The sequence below is a fragment of the Oncorhynchus masou genome, chromosome 33 (assembly GCF_036934945.1).
Source record: "Oncorhynchus masou masou isolate Uvic2021 chromosome 33, UVic_Omas_1.1, whole genome shotgun sequence".
NCBI classification, from domain to species: Eukaryota; Metazoa; Chordata; class Actinopteri; order Salmoniformes; family Salmonidae; genus Oncorhynchus; species Oncorhynchus masou.
Window position 1 is genome coordinate 11,544,097 of NC_088244.1, and position 23,092 is coordinate 11,567,188.

The following is a 23,092-nucleotide window of genomic DNA, read 5'->3' on the forward strand; positions in this document are numbered from 1 at the left end:
GAGAGGCGGCCAAAGGAAGAATTGGTTTTGTGGGTGACCAGAGAGATATACCTGCTGGAGCGTGTGCTACAGGTGGGTGCTGCTATGGTGACCAGCGAGGTGAGATAAGGGGGGACTTTACCTAGCAGGTTCTTGTAGATGACCTGGAGCCAGTGGGTTTGGCGACGAGTATGAAGCGAGGGCCAGCCAACGAGAGCGTACAGGTTGCAGTGGTGGGTAGTATATGGGGCTTTAGTGACAAAACGGATGGCACTGTGATAAACTGCATCTAATTTATTGAGTAGGGTATTGGAGGCTATTTTGTAAATGACATCGCCAAAGTCGAGGATCGGTAGGTCAGTTTTACGAGGGTATGTTTGGCAGCATGAGTGAAGGATGCTTTGTTGCGAAATAGGAAGCCAATTCTAGATTTAACTTTGGATTGGAGATGTTTGATGTGAGTCTGGAAGGAGAGTTTACAGTCTAACCAGACACCTAGGTATTTGTAGTTGTCCACATATTCTAAGTCAGAACCGTCCAGAGTAGTGATGTTGGATGGGCAGGCAGGTGCAGGCAGCGATCGGTTGATCGGTTGATTTAGTTTTACTTGTATTTAAGAGCAATTGGAGACCACAGAAGGAGAGTTGTATGGCATTGAAGCTCGCCTGGAGGGTTGTTAACACAGTGTCCAAAGAAGGGCCAGAAGCATACAGAATGGTGTCGTCTGCGTAGAGGTGTATCAGAGACTCACCAACAGCAAGAGCGACATCATTGATGTATACAGAGGAGAGAGTCGGTCCAAGAATTTAACCCTGTGGCACCCCCATAGAGACTACATTACATTACATTTAAGTCATTTAGCAGACGCTCTTATCCAGAGCGACTTACAAATTGGACTAGCAGAGGCCCGGACAACAGCACCCCCATAGAGACTGCCAGAGGCCCGGACAATCGGCCCTCCGATTTGACACACTGAACTCTATCCGAGAAGTAGTTGGTGAACCAGGCAAGGCAATCATTTAAGAAACCAAGGCTGTCGAGTCTGCCAATAAGAATGTGGTGATTGATAGAGTCGAATGTCTTGGCCAGGTCAATGAATACGGCTGCACAGTATTGTTTTTATCGATGGCGGTTAAGATATAGTTTAGGACCTTGAGCATGGCTTAGGTGCACCCTGAAACCAGATTGCATAGCAGTGAAGGTATGGTAGGATTCGAAATGGTCGGTAATCTGTTTGTTGACTTGGCTTTCGAAGACCTTAGAAAGGCAGAGTAGGATAGATATAGGTCTGTAGCAGTTTGGGTCAAGAGTGTCCCCCCTTTGGAGAGGGGAATGACCGCAGCTGCTTTCCAATCCTTGGGAATCTCAGACGACACGAAAGAGAGGTTGAACAGGCTAGTAATAGGGGTTGCAACAATTTCGGCAGATAATTTTTGAAAGAAAGTGTCCAGATTGTCTAGCCCGGCTGATTTGTAGGGGTCCAGATTTTGCAGCTCTTTCAGAACATCAGCTGACTGGATTTGGGAGAAGGAGACATGGGGAAGGCTTGGGCGAGTTTTCTGTGGCGGGTACAGTACTGTTGACCGGGGTAGGGGTAGCCAGGTGGAAAGCATGGCCAGCCGTAGAAAAATGCTTATTGAAATTCTCAATTATAGTGGATTTATTGGTGGTGACAGTGTTTCCTATCCTCAGTGCAGTGGGCAGCTGGGAGGAGGTGTTCTTATTCTCCATGGACTTTACAGTGTCCCAGAACTTTTTTGAGTTTGTGTTGCAGGAAGCAAATTTCTGCTTGAAAAAGCTAGCCTTGGCTTTTCTAACTACCTGTGTATATTGGTTCCTAGCTTCCCTGAAAAGTTGCATATCACGGGAGCTGTTCGATGCTAATGCAGAACGCCATTGGATGTTTTTGTGTTGGTTAAAAGGGCAGTCAGGTCTGGAGAGAAGCAAGGGCTATATCTGTTCCTGGTTCTAAATTTCTTAAATGGGAAATGCTTATTTAAGATGCTGAGGAAAGCATTTTAAAAAAAACCCAGGCATCCTCTACAGACGGGATGAGGTCAATATCCTTCCAGGATACCCGGGCCAGGTCGATTAGAAAGGCCTGCTCGCTGAAGTGTTTCAGGGAGCGTTTGACAGTGATGAGTGGAGGTCGTTTGACTGCTGACCCATTACGGATGCAGGCAATGAGGCAGTGATTGCTGAGATTTTGGTTGAAAACAGCAGAGGTGTATTTAGAGGGCAAATTGGTTAGGATTATATCTATGAGGGTGCCTGTGTTTACGGCTTTGGGGTGGTACCTGGTAGGTTCATTGATAAATTGTGTGAGATTGAGGGCATCAAGCTTAGATTGTAGGATGGCTGGGGTGTTACGCATGTTCCAGTTTAAATGTTCCAGTTTTAATTCACTAAGCAAGAAACCATGGTTCACATTATGGCACGGATACACAAGTGGAGGTCAGTGTCATATAAGATTAGAGAGGACGATTTTTTTTATGAGCCTAACGTTCCCATTTTTACAACTAAAACAAGAGTTTCTTTTGGACAAATTCAAGTAGGTCCATCCCCGTTTCATTCCGTTTGCTTCCGTTTTAAGAAAGGTTTTACAACAGAATCGGCGGAATGAATACACCCCATGAATACATTCGTTCTTGCCTCTATGCGCTCTCCTCTCACCTTTTCCCTTCAGTTGTGGACTTCAGTGCACAACACAACAGCTGTCCAAGCCAAAAAACCTCTCTCAGGCAAACTTTAATACCATAACCGCTAACCGCTAGACAGGGTTGGGGAGTAACAGATTACATGTAAGGGATTACAAAAAAATGGTGACTGTAATCAGTTACCATTAAAAATATTGTAATCAGATTACACATATTTTAGAAAAACTAAGCAAGTCAGTTAAGAACAAATTCTTATTTTCAATGACGGCCTAGGAACAGTGGGTTAACTGCCTGTTCAGGGGCAAAGCGACAGATTTGTACCTTGTCAGCTCGGGGGTTTGAACTTGCAACCTTTCGGTTACTAGTCCAACGCTCTAACCACTAGGCTACCCTGCCGCCCCAATTACTTTGAGGATTACTTTTAAATTCAGAAAGGATGTTTGTGAGGAAAAAAAGCATTGACACCTGTTTTCCCAATGACATTCAAATCGGCGTTGAAAAAAGGTGCAAGTTTAAGTTTGTTCCTCTTGAGTGAGTCTGACCACAAGTCAGAGACCACTATGATGTCAGAGACATAATCTAAACCTATTTCTTTCACTTGCTGTGCTGTTTCGTTGTTCATTTGTTCAGTCGTTTCATTCTCAACTAGGATTATTATGGAACGCCGTTTGGTCTTTGTTATGGGAACGCCGTTTGGGTCTTTGTTATGGGAACGCCGTTTGGTCTGTGTTATGGGAACGCCGTTTGGTCTTTGTTATGGGAACGCCGTTTGGGTCTTTGTTATGGGAACGCCGTTTGGTCTTTGTTATGGGAACGCCGTTTGGTCTTTGTTATGGGAACGCCGTTTGGGTCTTTGTTATGGGAACGCCGTTTGGGTCTTTGTTATGGGAACGCCGTTTGGGTCTTTGTTATGGGAACGCCGTTTGGGTCTTTGTTATGGGAACGCCGTTTGGTCTTTGTTATGGGAATGCCGTTTGGTCTTTGTTATGGGAACGCCGTTTGGGTCTTTGCGTATCAAAAAATATACGATTTAACACTTTGACATGTCAATTAAGCTTGTTGACCAATCAGGACCTGAATATGACTCCACTGCACATAATTTAACGCGTTCATACATTTTTTACGTAGTTATTACACATTGATTACACTATCACTCATATTTCATATGTCACAACGATTCATCGATACGTATGCTATGATGTTGGTAAAGTTTTCTCAAAAACTTTACCAACTTTACCAAAACTTTACAAAAAGCTAGTTTGCTCATGGATTCAAACAATGTTCTACCCCAAAAACATAGCAAAACGACATAATCTGTTTCAATAGTTATAGTTACCTAGGTAACTATATAGCCAGGTGTCATCTTCTAAAATAACCCTCATAAGACAGTTCTTATTTGATTAATGGTGGTCGGACCATCTATGTGAAGCTAGCCACAATAAGGATTAGCCACAACAGTGGACTTAGCGTTAAGCCTTCAAAATAAAAGTATGGCATAATTCTACTCTTTGTATTCATTTGCATCACTGTTAATAACATACTCTAATGACTGGACTAGATCATAAAGGAACAATTGTCCAGACAGAGGATTGAGTTAACAGATTGATGGTTTATTACCCCAACTTTACACAGGCTACAGTTTGGCCGTAGCCCACGCCAAATAAATGAAACCAACCAAACAAACCAACCATGACCTTCTCTTGTGAAGCCCAGACGTAAGAGAAAGAACAATGGCTAAACCTGGTCTTAACTTCCAATGCTCCATCCCCAGCCAACCACCAGGATGCCCAGCATCAGAACATTCCAGGCATTCCCGTGAGTGGCAGATAGCAGGTTGTTTGGAATGTCGGACCCCGTGAACACTGGGTACTGGTAAGTACAACACAACCAACTAATAGCCTAACACATAACACACAGATGTCTGTGCGGGTCGCTACAATACTTTTATTTTTAAGGCAAACCGCAAATTCCACTATTGTGCATAATGCTTATAGTGGCGAGCGTCACAACATATAACCCGGTCCGCAGCAATTTTGTTGCTAGATTTAGAAACTTTAACAGACGACCCTGGCAACTTTTTTCCGCAAACAGTGCCTACAGCAGCTACTTTAAAAAATTTATTTGGAACTTTTAGCAACATTTGAAAAGTGGCTCAAACGCTAAAATGCACGCAATTTCCCTCTAAATGACACAAAAACGATGTTCTCTGTCACACACACAGTCACAACACACGTGCCTGGCTGCAAAAGTGCTTTGTGAGTGACGTCAGCAGCAGGCGTTCAGCTCGTGCACAGGCAGCAGCAATTTCAGCAAATTGCAAATCATTGTTGGCTGACTCCAGCAGCAGTAGTACGGGTTCGACGCACCAAACCCAATGAACATAGTTGCTCAAGAATGTTTGATCTTGAACAGAACTTACAACATCAATCAACATGTCTCAATCAAAATTGTACAGCCAGTAGTACAGAAGAGTGGGAGTCTGTACCTGAACAAATGTCAAATCATATTTTTTGCCGAGCTGGCCAGTCAATTTGAGTAACGTTATTGTGTATTCAACATAATGACGCATTTTGACGTTATCACGCAATGACATCACAACGTAATTTAGCAACAAATCAACCTGCCTCTAGCAACTTACCCTGAAAATTAGTTGGCAAAACTGCCGGTCCGGTCGAGCGTCACTAGCCAGATGATGCTTGCTGGCTGCTTGTAACGTTAGCTTTGGGCAACAGGGTTAAGTAGCTGCCGACCTATTTATTTACTGTTTAGGGCAACATCTGACAATAGAGCACTTGGTAGTGTGTACCGGTGCTTGACCAGTCGGTGAAAGCAAACCACACACGACAGAGAACGGTTGATAGTCAAGGCAATGAATTCCATTATCTTGGCTTTAATGGATTTCGCCTTTGAGTTGTCTCGCTGAAATGTTCTTACTCTTTCAAACGACTGCTTGATCCACACAACAGACATTGTGGGCTAAGTTAGGAATGCTGTGTTGCACGTGTAGCACAACATTTTACCTGGCTTCATTACGTCATGTACCTTGTACCATGTACGTTATATAGGTATGCACATCAGCTTTGACATCGTGTTAAACTAGACATCTGCCGATTCCGATATGTTCACCGATATATTGTGCATCCCTAATATACATTTGAAGTCGGAAGTTGACATACACTTAGGTTGGAGTCATAAAAACTCGTTTTTCAACCACTCCACAAATTTCTTGTTAACAAATTATAGTCGGTTAGGACATCTACTTTGTGCATGACACAAGTCATTTTTCCAACAATTGTTTACAGACAGATTATTTCGCTTATATATACAGTGGGGTAAGTATTTAGTCATCCACCAATTGTGCAAGTTCTCCCACTTAAAAATATGAGAGAGGCCTGTAATTTTCATCATAGGTACACTTCAACTATGAGAGACAAAATTAGAAAAAAAATCCAGAAAATCACATTGTAGGACTTTTTATTAATTTATTTGCAAATTATGGCCAAAATTCACCCAAGTTATTGTGGGAAGCTTGTGGAAGGCTACCCGAAACGTTTGACCCAAGTGAAACAATTTAAAGGCAATGCTACCAAATACTAATTGAGTGTATGTAAACTTCTGACCCACTGGAAATGTGATGAAAGAAATAAAAGCTGAAATAAATAATTATTTCTGCTATTATTCTGACATTTCACATTCGTAAAATAAAGTGGTAATCCTAATTGCCCAAAGACAAGGAATTTTTACTTGGATTAAATGTCAGGAATTGTGAAAAACAGAGTTTAAATGTATTTGGCTAAGGTGTATGTAAACTTCCGACTTCAACTGTATATATATATATACACTGTATATCCATTGATTCTTAAAGAATTCAACTTAGAAATCCCTCATGAGTTCAGTTCAACTGTCACACTCCATGATATAACCCAAAATATGAGCCTGTTTTACTCCAATGTTCGTAAACATTGTAAATGTAAACAAACACTTTATAGTTTCATAACATGGTTAAAACAATAATTCTGATATCATGGATGGTCAGTCCTTGCATCCATAGCTCTGTCTATTAATCTGAGAGTGGTTACATTTCTCCAGGCCCATCCCTCAGTTGTTTCCCAAAACAGAGAAAGGGTGTCCATTTTGTTATTGTTACATCTGTGGATTTGCTCTTTAAACAGGTGCATATTATCAAGATATCAAAGTCTCACCAACTAAAAGGTAAACAATAGACCTATAGCAAATGCAGCATGTGGCATTAATTTTTCACATGTAAATAGGACTTTTCAGTAGTGCTCAAAGCATGCCATTCCATGAGCGCAGCATTTATTTTTCAACTCGAATCAATGAGCCCCACCAGTCCCCATGACAACAAAATCATAAACAGAGTAGGGCTGGCTAATAAACCCTTAGTTTTGGGGTTATGCTTAGGTAAAACAATATTGCTAATCTATACTTCCAAGTCATATTCTTGAAGATCAAGGGGTATAACATTTATTAGAATGACTGGAATTCTGATAGACTTAGTTTTTTAAATGTAAAGATCTAATTTAATCGTATTATTATATGTAGTAGAAAGCGATGGATTAGAAGCTTACATAACCAGCCCATAAAGTAAAATGTAACATCCATATATGGCCAGCTTTGATTTATCCTGAAATAGATGTCGTTCAATTAGTAACATACATTTTTGTCTTCTTCTAATGCCTCTTAAGGGGAAAGTAATCTAAAAATAACTGAACGTAATCAGATTACGTTACGGAGTTTGGGTAATCCAAAAAAATGCGTAACTGATTACAATTTTGGACAGGTAACTTAACTGTAACGGATTACATTGAGAAAGTAACCTAGCCAACCGTGCCGCTACATAGCCTACACTGTTGTCACCATATTAGCTATTTAAGATGGCGCCAACAAAGATGGTCACCTCACTTCGAGTCCTTAGGAAACTATGCAGAATTTAGTTTTTTATGTATTATTTCTTACATTGTTACGCCAGAAAATCTTAAGTCTTACTACATACAGCAAGGAATAGCTATTGGATATAAGAGCGACGTTAACTTACCAACATTATGACCAGGAATATGACTTTCCAGAAGTGGATCCTCTGTTTGGACCACCACCCAGGACAATGGATCTATTACCAGAAGCAGACCCAAAACAACGGAGCTACAAAAGGGGCAGACAGAGCGGCCTCCTGGTCAGGCTCTGTAGACGGGCACATCGCCCACCGCTCCAGAGTATACTACTTGTCAATGTCCAGTTTCTTGACAACAAGGTACAGTGCCTTGCGAAAGTATTCGGCCCCCTTGAACTTTGCGACCTTTTGCCACATTTCAGGCTTCAAACATAAAGATATAAAACTATTTTTTTGTGAAGAATCAACAACAAGTGGGACACAATCATGAAGTGGAACGACATTTATTGGATATTTCAAACTTTTTTAACAAATCAAAAACTGAAAAATTGGGCGTGCAAAATTATTCAGCCCCCTTAAGTTAATACTTTGCAGCGCCAACTTTTGCTGCGATTACAGCTGTAAGTCGCTTGGGGTATGTCTCTCAGTTTTGCACATCGAGAGACTGAAATTTTTTCCCATTCCTCCTTGCAAAACAGCTCGAGCTCAGTGAGGTTGGATGGAGAGCATTTGTGAACAGCAGTTTTCAGTTCTTTCCACAGATTCACGATTGGATTCAGGTCTGGACTTTGACTTGGCCATTCTAACACCTGGATATGTTTATTTTTGAACCATTCCATTGTAGATTTTGCTTTATGTTTTATATCATTGTCTTGTTGGAAGACAAATCTCCGTCCCAGTCTCAGGTCTTTTGCAGACTCCATCAGGTTTTCTTCCAGAATGGTCCTGTATTTGGCTCCATCCATCTTCCCATCAATTTTAACCATCTTCCCTGTCCCTGCTGAAGAAAAGCAGGCCCAAACCATGATGCTGCCACCACCATGATTGACAGTGGGTATGGTGTGTTCAGGGTGATGTGCTGTGTTGCTGTGTTATAAAGAAGGGCATTGGAGATGTACCCACTGTGACTATTAAAACCTACCCTAACCAAAAACCGTGGATGGATGGCAGTATTTGCGCAAATTGAAAGTGCGAACCACTGCATTTAACCATGGAAAGAGGTATGGGAATATGGCTGAATATAAACAATGTAGTTATTCCCTCCGCAAGGCAATCAAACATGCGAAATGCCGGTACAGGGACAAAGTGGAGTCGCAATTCAACGGCTCAGATGCGAGATGTATGTGGCAGAGCCTACAGGAAATCACGGACTACAAAAATAAAACCAGCCACGTCACAGACACCAACGTCACGCTTCCGGACATACTAAACACAATCTTTGCCCGCTTTGAGGATAATACAGTGCCACCGTTGCGGCAAGCTAACAAGGTCTGTGCCTCCCCCCTCTCCTTCTCCATGGCCGATGTGAGTAAAACATTTAAACGTGTTAACCCTCGCAAGGCTGCTGGCCCAGACGGCATACATAACCGTGTCCTCAGAGCATGCGCAGACCAACTGGCTGGTGTGTTTACAGACATATTCAATCGCTCCCTGTCCCAGTCTCCTGTCCCCATATGCTTTAAGATGGCCACCATTGTTCCTGTACCCAGGAAGGCAAAGATTACTGAACTAAATGACTACCATCCCATAGCACTCACTTCTGTCATCATGAAGTTCTTTGAGAGACTAGTCAAGGATCATATCACCTCCACCTTACAGGCCACCCTAGACCCACTTCAGCTTGCATACCGCCCCAACAGGTCCACAGACGATGCAATCGCCATCACACTGCCCTATCCCATCTGGACATGAGGAATACCTATGTAAGAATGCTTTTAATTGACTACAGCTCAGCATTCAACACCATAATACCCTCCAAGCTAATCATCAAGCTGGAGACCATGGGTCTCAACGCCGCCCTGTGCAATTGGGTCCTGGACTTCCTGACGGGCCGCCCCCCAGGTGGTGAAGGTGGGTAACAACATCTCCACTTCGCTGACCCTCAATACTTGGGCCCCACAAGGGTGCGTGCTCAGCCCCCTCCTGTACTCCCTGTTCATTCATGAATGAGTGGCCATGCACGTCTCCAACTCAATCATCAAGTTTTTAGACGACACAACAGTAGTGGGCTTGATTACCAACAACGAGAAGACAGCCTACAGGGAGGAGGTTAGGGCCCTCGGAGTGTGATGTCAGGAAAACAACCTCTCACTCAACGTCAACAAAACAAAGGAGATGATCATGAACTTCAGGAAACAGCAGAGGGCGCACCCCTCTATCCACATCTAAGGGACAGCAGTGGAGAAGGTGAAACGTTTTAAGTTCCTCGGCATACACATCACAGACAAACTGAAATGGTCCACCCACACAGACAGTGAAGAAGGCGCAACAGCGCCTCTTCAACATCAGGAGGCTTAAGAAATTTGGCTTGTCTCCCAAAACACTGACAAACTTTTACAGATGCACAATCGAGAGCATCCTGTCGGGCTGTATCACAGCCTGGTATGGCAACTGCACCACCCTCAATCCCAAGGCTCTTCAGAGGGTTGTGCGGTCTGCACAACACATCACCGGCGACAAACTACCTGCCCTCCATGACTCCTACAGCACCCGATGTCACAGGAAGGCCAAAAAGATAATCAAGGACAACAACCACCCGAACCACTGCATGTTCACACTACTACCATCCAGATGGCGAGGTCAGTGCAGGTGCTATCTCAAGGCCATCATAATGCTAAACAGCAATCACTAACTCAGAGAGGCGGCTGCCTTCATTGAGACCCAATCACTGGCCACTTTAATAAATGGATCACTCGTCACTTTAAATAATGGCACTTTAATAATGTTTACATATCTTACATGGCTCATATAATATGTACAGTGGGGAGAACAAGGGCCTGGAGTGGCCTAGCCAGTCTCCAGACCTGAACCCAATAGAACATCTTTGGAGGGAGCTGAAAGTCCGTATTGCCCAGCGACAGCCCCGAAACCTGAAGGATCTGGAGAAGGTCTGTATGGAGGAGTGGGCCAAAATCCCTGCTGCAGTGTGTGCAAACCTGGTCAAGAACTACAGGAAACGTATGATCTCTGTAATTGCAAACAAAGGTTCCTGTACTAAATATTAAGTTCTGCTTTTCTGATGTATCAAATACTTATGTCATGCAATAAAATGCAAATGAATTACTTAAAAATAATACAATGTGATTTTCTGGATTTTTGTTTTAGATTCCGTCTCTCACAGTTGAAGTGTACCTATGATAAAAATGACAGACCTCTACATGCTTTGTAAGTAGGAAAACCTGCAAAATCGGCAGTGAATCAAATACTTGTTCTCCCCACTGTATATACTGTATTTTATACCATCTATTGAACCTTTCCTATGCCGCTTGGCCATCACTCATCCATATATATGTACATATTCTCATTCACCCTTTTAGATTTGTGTGTAGTAGGTAGTTGTTGGGAAATTGTTAGATTACTTGTTAGATATGACTGCACTGTTGGAACTAGAGGCACAAAGCATTTTGCTACACTCGAATTAACATCTGCTAACCATGTGTACGTGACCAACAAAATTAGATTTGATTTTAACATCATAGTCAACAAACTAGAACTGACTTGGAAGAGTTGCAGTGATGAATAGCCTTAGCCAGCTAGCTAACTTAAATAGCATTCATCTCTGTTTCAGTCAGGTTGAGTAGGCTAAATTATACCTGCATTAAGTAAGTGAAAGGTAAACTAAAAATACAATGAAATATGTCCCTTTCTCTCTCTCTCTGCTGCTTCTCCTTAATTTAAGAAATGTATTTTTCAAAAGTGTTCAACTATTGTCTTTCTCTTTGCGTCAACTACTCAACACACTTTATGCCCTGCACTGCGAGCTCGCTGTAGCTCATGCTTTCAGTATTAGATTCATTATGTGATCCTTTGGGAGGACAACATGTCAGTTTATGCTGCAAGAGCTCTGATGGGTTGGAGTACATCCTCCAGAAGTTGTCTTAATTATTGTGTTATTCTATGGAAGGGGGTGAGAACCATCCCAATGGGCATATACGTCAGTTCAACGTCGAATTTACAACGTGAAATTAACCAAAATGTTAAAAGATGGGTGGATAGATTAAATTCCCTTATTTTGATGGCTTTTTGCAAATCCAATCAGCTTTACATGTTGATTCGACGTCATCACATAGGATTTTGTTGTTGAAAATATGTGAAACAACGTTAATTCAACCAGTTTTTGCCCAGTAGGATGAGCCCAGTAGGATGAACACGAAACCCAATCCGGCTGCATGCGTGCATACATTTATTTTGTCACCCCACACCAAATGCGATCACGACACGCAGGTTAAAATATTTTTTACAACTCTGAACCATTTATATTAATTTGGGGACAGGTCGAAAAGCATTAAGCCTTTATGGCAATTTAGCTAGTTAGCTTGCACCTGCTAGCTAATTTGTCCTATTTAGCTAGCTTGCTGTTGCTAGCTAATTTGTCCTGTGATATAAACATTGAGTTGTTATTTTACATTAAATGCACAAGGTCCTCTACTCCGCCAATTAATCCACACATAAAACAGTCAACCGAATCGTTTCTAGTCATCTCTCTTCCTTCCAGGCTTTTTCTTCTCTTGACTTTATATTGTGATTGGCAACTTTCATAAATTAGGTGCATTACCGCCACTGACCTCGTTTGTCTTTCAGTCACTCATGTGGGTATAACCAATGAGGAGATGGCACATGGGTACCTGCTTCTATAAACCAATGAGGAGATGGGAGAGGCAGGACTTGCAGCGCAAGCTGCGTCAGAAATAGAACTGATTCTATTTTGATTCTATTTTAGCTCTTGGCAACGCAGACGCTCGTTGGCACAATAATTGAATAACATAGATTTCTAAATTTATTTTGCAACGCACGACACGAGCGGTGTAGTCAGCCTGACAGTTTTTTATTTTATGAAAGGACTGAAAGTAGCTGTGCTCTGGCTACACCAGAGGGTGCTGTTGAGGCTACTGAAGACCATTGCAAAACAGTGTTTCAGTTATTTAGTGACGAATATATTTAATATATTATCAAAAAAAGCTAACTTTATCATGTTTCACTATTTTAATTTGGTCCTTCCCTTCCTCCACTGCTATATAATCACTTGTGTGTTTCACAATACAATCTCAACTAGTTTGTGGTGTGTGTGTGTGTGAGAGATAACACGGAGAGGGTTTCTGCACTCGAACATGTTCAATTTGCCCGGCAAAATACGTCATGTTCGCTTTGCCCCTCAACATGCCTGCCTGTCGTAGCGGCAGCGCTGTAGCCTACAGAGAACGGGGATGATAGATGGACCGCAGTTTATATGTTGATATCTGTTGGATGCTGCTGCAGCGACGGCCTTCCGTGTTTAGTCCATGCGGAAGAGTGCTTTCTAAACGGCTAATAGAGGATTTCGACCTGGATAAAATAGATTAGGAAGCGGACTCACCCAGAAACAGCTCCATCCACCCATACCATCGAATGTGTTGATCACAGGGCGGCCCAGTTGTCCTAAATCGAAGCCGGGGGCTAGATTTGGAACGTCGCAGGAACATGGAGGTGAGACGACGGGTGTGACAAGGGAGTTCTGCCCTAGAAATTAATGTTGCAGATATACCGATCTAACGCGAGAATGGCCTAGAATTAAGAAGGAATGCAATGATCTAGAGATATAGAATGATGTTTAGCTAGGTGAACAGATTATCACGAAAAATATTAGGCCTAGACTTCAATAATTATTATTATTAATACAACAATTATTATTAGTCATTTGACAGCTTGTACACCCTATTCTGGAGATAAAATGGACATGGATTTGATACGGACATTATGTTTCACCTAATATGGACGCATCAATTTACACATTTCAATCTGTTTATTAAAGTAATTGTTTATGGTATCATTGGATCTTATATTTGTATCATATAGAAAATCTAACTGAAATAGGCAGAGGACCAGAACGTAATAGCCTAAAAACGAGTTGCGACTTGTTGTAGCCTACTGTTGCTAGGAATGCTGTTATAGTTAGTTCATACATTTTTCATGTAGCAACTGAACCGTTGGATTCATACTGTAGCCTAATTTAAGAAGAACACTTGAGTCTACAGGCTTCCTATTCAGATATGAAGTCAGTCAGTCAGTCAGTACTGCAGTCATGGTAGGCTACTACTTGGTGCTTTCTCATCTTCATAAGGAACTATGAGGGGTGGAGGAGAAGGAGAGAGGGAGAACAGACTCTCTGCTGGAGGCCAGGTTCTGATATCATCCAGTTGGGACCACAGCAGAACACAGGTACACTCACACACACCACTTGTTGATGGTTTCTCAGGGAGAGATGGGATATTTTAAAAAACACATTTCTATTTCACACATTAGTACACGTGGGAAATAGGACAAATGTAAACACCCACACAATTATTATGATCATTTACACACACACACACACACTGTAGTAGCTATGTCATTGGTTTTGCGTAACTGTATACAATGTTGAGTGTTGTTCCCTGTCTTTTACAGTGACTCGTCAGATGTTGAAGCGATGGCCGTGTGGACTGAGCTATAGCGCTGCAAGATTCATACACATAGATGCCCCCCCTAACCCCCTACAGCCTCCCCACCCTCCCTCTGTCTCTCCTCCATCTCTCCTCCATCTCTCCTTCCTCTGTCATCCCTCTACCTCCTCTGATCCCAGCCTCTTTCTGATCTAATTGTCTCTCACTGTCTTCTTCTCTCCTTTTCTCTGCATCTCTCTTTTTCTCTCCATCACCCCCCCCTCTCTCTCCCTCCCTCCATCATGGCGTGTTGTGGTCGCTCTCTTGACTCCCCCTGTACCCTGGCCCTATTGGTGGGCTTCCAGTTTGCCTTTGTGGTCTACTTCTCCCTGGGGGGCTTCAGGGGGCTGGTGTCCGTACTGGTCCACTCTGAGCAGCCTGAGTTTGACTACTCCCGCCCCCACGACGTGTACACCAACCTCAGCCACCTGGGGGTGCCACCAGCCCCCCACATAGGCACGGGACCACCAGGGACAGGGGCTCAGCTGAAGGACTGCAAGATGCCCTCACCACTACTGGGTAAATATACGTGTGTGAGGGGGAGAACCACTCCAACATGCTGTAAGGCATTATGTACTGTATTAATAATCAAGGTTTCTTACATAATACGATACATCTCCCCTCCTCTACCTCTCTATGTCTTCGCTAGTCGGTCCTGTGTCTGTGCGTCTGTCCTCGCCTCTCTCTCTGGAGGAGATCAGGGAGAGGAACCCGTTGGTGTTACCGGGAGGCCGGTACAGCCCCCCAGACTGCCAGCCGCGCCACCACACGGCCATCGTGGTGCCGTACCGTAACCGCCAGACTCACCTCCGAGCCCTACTCTACCACCTCCACCCCTTCCTACAGAGACAACAGATTCACTACAGTATCTACATAGTCCAGCAGGTCTCTCTCTCTTTTTTTATATATTTTTTATATATATATATTTTTTTACCCCTTTTTCTCCCCAATTTTGTGGCATCCAATTGTTAGTAGCTTCTATCTTGTCTCATCGCTGCAACTCCCGTACGGGCTCGGGAGAGACGAAGGTTGAAAGTCATGCGTCCTCCGATACACTTCCAAGCCGCACTGCTTCTTAACACAGCGCCATCCAACCCGGAAGCCAGCCGTACCAATGTGTCGGAGGAAACACCGTGCACCTGGCAACCTTGGTTAGCGCGCCCAGGCCCGCCACAGGAGTCGCTGGTGCGCGATGAGACAAGGACATCCCTACCGACCAAGCCCTCCCTAACCCGGATGACGCTAGGCCAATTGTGCGTTGCCCCATGGACCTCCCGGTCGCGGCTGGTTACGACAGAGCCTGGGCACGAACCCAGAGTCTCTGATGGCACAGCTGGCGCTGCAGTACAGCGCCCTTAACCACTGCACCACCCGGGAGGCTGTCTCTCTCTCTCCCGCGCGCTCTTTCTTTCTCTCTCTGATCGCTGTATTTTCCTTTGCAGTGGGGTAACTCTACATTTAACCGGGCTAAGCTGTTGAATGTTGGGGTCCGTGAGGCGCTGAGAGACGAGGACTGGGGGTGTATCTTCCTACACGATGTAGATCTGCTGCCTGAAAATGACCATAACACCTACACCTGTCACAATCAGTTCCCCACACACCTCTCCGTTGCCATGGACAAGTTCAGATACAGGTATGTGTGTGTTTATGAAGAGTATCAGTGTCTGTATGTCAAGTGTCATCTGAGGTTCTGGCATCTTCTGGTATTTGTCCCACCCAGGTTGCCGTACCCCCAGTATTTCGGAGGGGTATCTGCGGTCACACCTGAGCAGTACATGAAGATGAACGGATTCCCCAACAGCTATTGGGGCTGGGGTGGGGAGGACGATGACATCGCTGCCAGGTGAGTAGGGCGAGGGGCTGGGAGGGACAACCACATGTGACTATACCAGTGAAATCTTTGAAAGATGTCTCGCCTGTATCTCTCTCTCTTCATTAGCTATTTGTCTTCATGTGTTTAATTTCTACCTCTGTCATAATATCCTGTTCATCTCCATTCTCACCGCCATTGCTTTGCTGTGTCTCTCCCCACAGTTCATGTTTGGAGCTCAGTAAGTATCCATGTCAGCTTGTTGGGCCGTTTGCTTGGTAGATGTCCTCCGCATTAGTTGGTTTGTTTAGTTCAGGTGGATGTGTGAAAACCCATATTCTGTCCCATAGAGGGCCAATGGACCAGTATGATAGTGGATTACACACCTCATTAGTAGGCCCCAGTGTTTTTCCTAGTGAGGTCAATTGGTCAGGAAAAACTTGAGCCGCTACCTTATCTAGTCCTGTGCTGTCTTTCAGTTATTTCACTCAAATCAACATATTCATTCTTCCTGTGTTGCGGTCTGTCTCAGAGTGCGTCTGTCTGGGATGAAGATAGTGCGCCCTCCAGTGGCCATCGGACATTACAAGATGATCAAGCATAAAGGAGACAGGGGCAATGAGCAGAATCCACGCAGGTACACACACGCACGCGCGCACGCACGCACGCAAGCACACACGCGCCTTATTGACTCATCTCTCTCCTCCCCCTGTCCCTCCACAGGTTTGACCTTCTGAAACGGACCAGGCTCAACTGGCATTCTGATGGTCTGAACTCTCTGACCTACGAACTGTTATCCAAAGAGCTGCAGCCTCTCTACACCAACCTGACGGTCGACATTGGGGACGACCCTCGTCTGCCCCAGAGAAAGGCCACGCCTCCTATGCCCAAACGTGAGGTGAAGGGGGATGAATTACCTCCCCTTGTGCCATGGAGCAAACATGGATCAAAGAGGAGGGGAGACACATCCCTTGCAGCCAAACATGACATACAGGGGGAGGGGCAAGCCGTTAAAGTGGGTGTGGTTACAGCTGTGACTACGGCTAAACCTAAAGCTGACAAGGTAGACCACGCCCAGTCAAAGACAGTGCATCAAACTGTAGATGAGAGGGCGAGTGTGGTAAAGTAGGAAGGGCTGGAGATATGGGGTGCATCTCATTGGTCTAAAGCTGCCCGCTCTCCTTTTCTCTCCTGCATCTGAAAACACAGGATGGGTGTTAGCAATGTGGAGGATGGTACTCTCCTGTCCAGTTCTACCACATCAATGCAGATGAAGGAAAGGACATGATGAGAGGAAGCCAGAGATGCACTGAGATGTACACTAAAATGACACACCTTCTGTTCCTGGATTACCATAGGGTCCCCTATGAGGGGACCAGTAAAGCTAGCTATGTCCGTGAAACTGTAGATATTGTGAAGCATAGGGCTTAGGCTACAGCCAACTCAAAACCCTTCTGAATGTGACTCACCTCCAGCGACAGTCAAGGTATTCAAACAAACTCTCAACCTTCCTCTGTCAGAAGACTACACCACCGTTATTACCAGTTGGTTTCATTGGTTCTCAAATCTCTCTTCGGGGATCCCCAGACGTTTCACCGTTTTGTTGTAACCCTGAGTTAGCTCACCTGATTCCAGTAGTCAACGGCTTGATGAGCTACTGAATCAGGTGTGCTAGCTCTGGAATAGTTCAAATATATGAGGGTCCCTGAGGAGAGGTTTGAGAACCACTTGAACCAGACAACTGGTATATGAAGGGTGTTGTAGTCTACTGAGAGAGGAAGGGTGGAGAGGTTTTAGAACCACTTGAACCAGACAACTGGTATGTAAAAGGTGTTGTAGTCTTCTGCGAGAGGAAGGGTGGAGAGGTTTTAGAACCACTTGATCCAGACAACTGGTATATGAAGGGTGTTGTAGTCTACTGAGAGAGGAAGGGTGGAGAGGTTTTAGAACCACTTGAACCAGACAACTGGTATGTAAAAGGTGTTGTAGTCTTCTGCGAGAGGAAGGGTGGAGAGGTTTTAGAAACACTGGTCTGATGGACAGGTAACGTTATGTGTGGTGAACATTCATTCTGAAGAGAGAGATTGTGACATCAGCATTTAAACAAACCCAATTGAAACTCCGGAGTTCCTTTTTTCAGCCAATGGGATGCCAGATCTTGCAAGCAACCAATCCGCTGCCAACCCACTGCTGCTCTCAGCCAATCATCTCCTAGTTGACTTCTGGCTTCAGCCTATCCGCTCCCAGAAACTGCTGCTGTTGGTCCGCCCTATTGTGTGGGTCAGTGTTTCTGTGCCTTCTCTCTTCTATTAATCTTTTATGGAGTGGGACAAAGTTGTCCCTAGATGCTGATCTGGGGTCAGTTTTCTGTTGTCCCTGTTATGGTTAAGTGTATATATATTGGGTCAGGGTAAACTGATGCTAAGTCTGTATCTACAGGCAACTTCTTCTCCGAACACCATTTTATATCCGTTTGCCCGATCAGTGCTTTCACACTCCAGACGTATCAGATGACTGTAGGATTTATATTTATATAGAGATGTTTGTTTACTTTGAGTCGGGTGCCTCTTGATTGTGTATTTGGGTTTAGAGACAATCTAATCTAAGGGTAAAAACGTTAACTGTGTTACTAATCGCTTCACATAGAGAAAGAAATCTCTATGTAAAGGGAAGTTAAGTATTCTATGCCTCAAATACCATAGACTTGGTTCTATAGTTTGTTATCTAGTTTGAATATACTGTCTTTAAGTGAGTGAACTTATCTCCATCCAGTACAGAATCCCTCATAGCCATCCATGTTGATTTCATATCAGCCATCTGGAATGTACTGGACATACTTTATCATACTAGTTTACTGTAATCCAAAAAGGATAAGATATGTTTCAATAAGGGGAGGTTCTGGAGCCAGTTTGTAGGAGGAGCTATAAGGTAACTACCTATACTGTGTTTCCTGCTGCGATGTGATTGGCTAAAGGAGTGTGTCTGGGGGGCTCTGTAGATTCTCCTGTATAAGACATAGGGTTTCATTAGAGAGATGCTAATTTCAAGCTTTTATGCTGTTCATGAGTTGATAGAATAGTTTTTTATATTCAGATCCACGTTAGCTGTTGAGGAATCAGCAACTATTCTTCTTGGGGTCCACACAAAACATAGAACATGACAAAATACAGGTTACTAATGGACAAGAACAGCAACACAAACAATATGAGTATTTTAAAAAGAAGAGAAAATAAATTAATAATGCTAATCTTCAAAATTCAAGAATAATGTGTGTTTTGAAAGGTTTTTTTTTTCGTTTTTTTTCATGATTTATTTCACTAAACTACTGTGTTACTGATGCTAATTTGAATGTATTTTATTTATTAAACTACTGTTAGGATTTGGGTTTTACCCGTTAAGCTTACTTACAGCAGTGAGTATTTACTCATTCCATAGCATCAACAATGCCTCATATCAGAATGTAGACCAGCCTTTTAACGTGAATGAAGGTGTGGTTCATATTATCCATGTAGTTGTCATGGTTACTAGCACTGTGCTGATCTTATATGACGGACTTAAAGTTCCAAAACTTGCAGATACTGTAGAAATTAGATTTAGAATGGAAACAATTGAATCTTTATCAGGTAGAACAGCTGATTTGATATATTCTATATTTCTATTTCTGTCTTCTACATTCTAAACATTATGCCTCAATAAGCCCCATGTTTTAAAGAATGGAATGCTGTAGGCAACCCTGTTCCTGGAGTACAACAGGTACTGCAGGGTTTGTTCCAACTAGGCACCAGACATGACCAACTGAGCCATGCAGCACTCCAGGACCAGGGTTTCCTACCCCTGCTGTAGGCTATGTACTGTATGTGTCTGATTCAGTGTACAGCATATCATGCATATATGCCCTCTTGCAGTCTGAAGCTGTCTGGGAGAGAGCTTTACCTTTTTTACGGCCGCGATTGGGAGTCTCATAGGGCGGCGCACAATTGGCCCAGCGTCGTCTGTGTTAGGGCTTGGCCGGGGTAGGCCATCATTGTAAATAAGAATTTGTTCTTAACTGACTTGCCTATTTAAATAAAGGTTAAATTAAAATTATATATATATATAAAAACATTACCTGGGTGCTTTCTAATAGAGGGAGGGAGGGTATGGGAATCAAGGCCTCTGACTGTACAATAGGAATATTAATCAATACTGTCAATCATAATCTGCACCTTGTACCCAATTAAATCTTTACAATGAGGATGATGAAATGCCACCCCCATCTTTGAGGCCACCTTTTCAACTCGTGTGTGAGATATTTAGAGAATTAGAGAAAGAGAATAGTATTTTGACTTTAGATTCACTACACAGGTGGCATACCAGTGAAACTACTGTATACCCACTGTAACCATACACTACTTGATGGTGGTGGTGATAATGGCGATGGTGATGATGCCATCCACTATTAATCAATTGTAAGTGATCATCCATAGGATATATCTGCAGTCATATTAACACAGCTCTTCATAGGGACATAATCAACTTGTATGTGTCATAGGAGACAGTGTGTACCTGGAAATCATTCTATATTTAATAAAATAGCTAGTTTTCTATCAGATGTTTGGTGTAAATGGAGGGGAAATAGTATAGACTACTATAGGCAATCTATTGTAACTTTAATGTAGTCACATGCTTTTGACTTTTATTTCTAAAACATACTTTTGACTTTTATTTCTAAAACATGCTTTTGACTCTTTCAATCATGATCAGTTCGGTGTGTTGATTTCCATACTGATAGCTGTGGTAACATACTGTATTGAAAAGTGTTAGAATATTATTGTAGTTTTAAGGGGATATGAATTATATCACTTGGACTGGGAGTTGAATGGAAGGTTATGACATGTGCTTTAGTCACATGAGTTTCTAACCTGATTTCCACCTTCAGATGAAAATTGACTATCATATTTTGAGGAAGTGGACACTGGACAGCTCTAGTCCTCTGGGGTTGCCGTGTCTGCTGGGCTGGGTTGTGTTTGGGAGTGAGAGGGGGAGATAAGGAGAGACCAGTGGAGAGGCCAGCAGAGATGGCACCTTAGAGAGATTGGGGGTTATTCTTTGGGCCATGTTGTGGAGTGTTGTGTTTCATGACTACACAGAGAAAACATACCAATAAAACACGTTCAAAAGCAGACTTGCCTGCTGTCTTTTTTTGTATGTATTTAATGGAGGATTATTTGAATAGGTTGTTAGAGTAATGGCTAATGGACACTTAGAGAATGTTTTGTCACCCCATCAGAGAAACATACAGTACATGCATATCATATACACATCAAACCATTAGATCACTCTTAATGCTATGGCAATCCTGCATGTTCTATCACACAACATAAATGGGGGATTATAGAGTGAGCCATGAGATCATACTTATAAATAGATCATGACTCCTGTTAATGTTCGATCTGTTTTCTAATCTCTGATTCAGAGGCATCGGAGTGGGTGTCGGGGGGAGCTGTAGTAGAACTGAACAGTCATGAAATAAATACACACAGTATCTCAGAGGAATCACATGCCTTTGGTCAGAAGTAGTGTACTGGATGGGGAATAGAGTGTGATTTAAGCCAGTCATAGTAATGCTCTGTGGTAGACTATAAATCCATAATGTACAAGGTCTGTACACAGACGTCATACAGTATGCAGAAGGTTCCATGCACACTGAATTTATTGGGACCAACCATTGCATTAATGTAACTCCCATTGAACAACTGAGTCTCACAATCTGGCGTAGAGTCAATAGAAAATCTTGGTGGAAACCATGAAAAATAAAATGGGCAGGGACCATTTACTGGCAGTGTTTTCCCAGCTAAATATTGTTGGTTCACAGAACATTTCAGAAAGGTAAGATATAACTCTCCTCTTGTGTGCCGTAGGCTGTACACGGTGGCAGCTGGAAGAGATGAACCTTCTTCTTACCAATGTTTGTCCATTTCTGTAGCATTCATGGAAAAAACTCCTTCCAAATAAATACACTCTAGGAACAGTGGAGCCTGGGATTTAGATCAAGATTACACTGAGGTGATGTCACAGACAGAGGCCACCAGGAAGGAGACAACAGTTACCAACCATTTCAATGACATGTCAAATGGTCCTCTATTTCACCAGGAATAAAACCATTTCAATGACATTTATTTTAATTTGATTTATTTCACCTTTATTTAACCAGGTAGGCAAGTTGAGAACAAGTTCTCATTTTCAATTGCTTCCTGGCCAAGATAAAGCAAAGCAGTTCAACATGTACAACAACACAGAGTTACACATGGAGTAAAACAAACATACAGTCAATAATACAGTAGAAACAAGTCTATATACGATGTGAGCAAATGAGGTGAGATAAGGGAGGTAAAGGCAAAAAAGGGCATGGTGGCAAAGTAAATACAATATAGCAAGTAAAACACTGGAATGGTTGATTGGCAGTGGATGACTGTGCAAAGTAGAGATAGAAATAATGGGGTGCAAAGGAGCAAAAAAAATAAAGAAATAAATACAGTAGGGGAAGGGGTAGATGTTTGGGCTAAATTATAGATGGGCTGTGTACAGGTGCAGTAATCTGTGAGCTGCTCTGATAGCTGTTGCCTAAAGCTCGTGAGGGAGATAAGTGTTTCCAGTGTCAGAGATTTTTGCAGTTCGTTCCAGTCATTGGCAGCAGAGAACTGGAAGGAGAGGAGGCCAAAGGAAGAATTGTTTTTGGGGGTGACCAGAGAGATATACCTGCTGGAGCGAGTGCTACAGGTGGGTGCTGCTATGGTGACCAGCGAGCTGAGATAAGGAGGGACTTTACCTAGCAGGGTCTTGTAGATGACATGGAGCCAGTGGGTTTGGCGACGAGTATGAAGCGAGGGCCAGCCAACGAGAGCGTACAGGTCGCAGTGGTGGGTAGTTTATGGGGCTTTGGTGACAAAACGGATGGCACTGTGATAGACTGCATCCAATTTATTCAGTAGGGTATTGGAGGCCATTTTGTAAATGACGTCGTCGCTGAAGTCGAGGATCGGTAGGATGGTCAGTTTTACAAGGGTATGTTTGGCAGCATGAG

At 43.2% G+C, this 23,092-nt stretch overlaps 1 protein-coding gene across 1 annotated transcript; it reads left to right on the forward strand.

Moving 5' to 3' along the window:
- Positions 1–12,829: 12,829 nt before the first annotated feature.
- b4galt3 (UDP-Gal:betaGlcNAc beta 1,4- galactosyltransferase, polypeptide 3) lies at positions 12,830–21,191 on the forward strand. The gene is made up of 8 exons (XM_064956444.1): positions 12,830–13,227; positions 13,862–13,959; positions 14,185–14,738; positions 14,869–15,104; positions 15,662–15,852; positions 15,940–16,062; positions 16,562–16,666; positions 16,753–21,191. Exons 3-8 carry the CDS (start codon positions 14,462–14,464, stop codon positions 17,156–17,158), a joined length of 1,338 nt encoding a protein of 445 aa, XP_064812516.1. The 5' UTR covers positions 12,830–13,227; positions 13,862–13,959; positions 14,185–14,461; the 3' UTR covers positions 17,159–21,191.
- Positions 21,192–23,092: the final 1,901 nt, after the last annotated feature.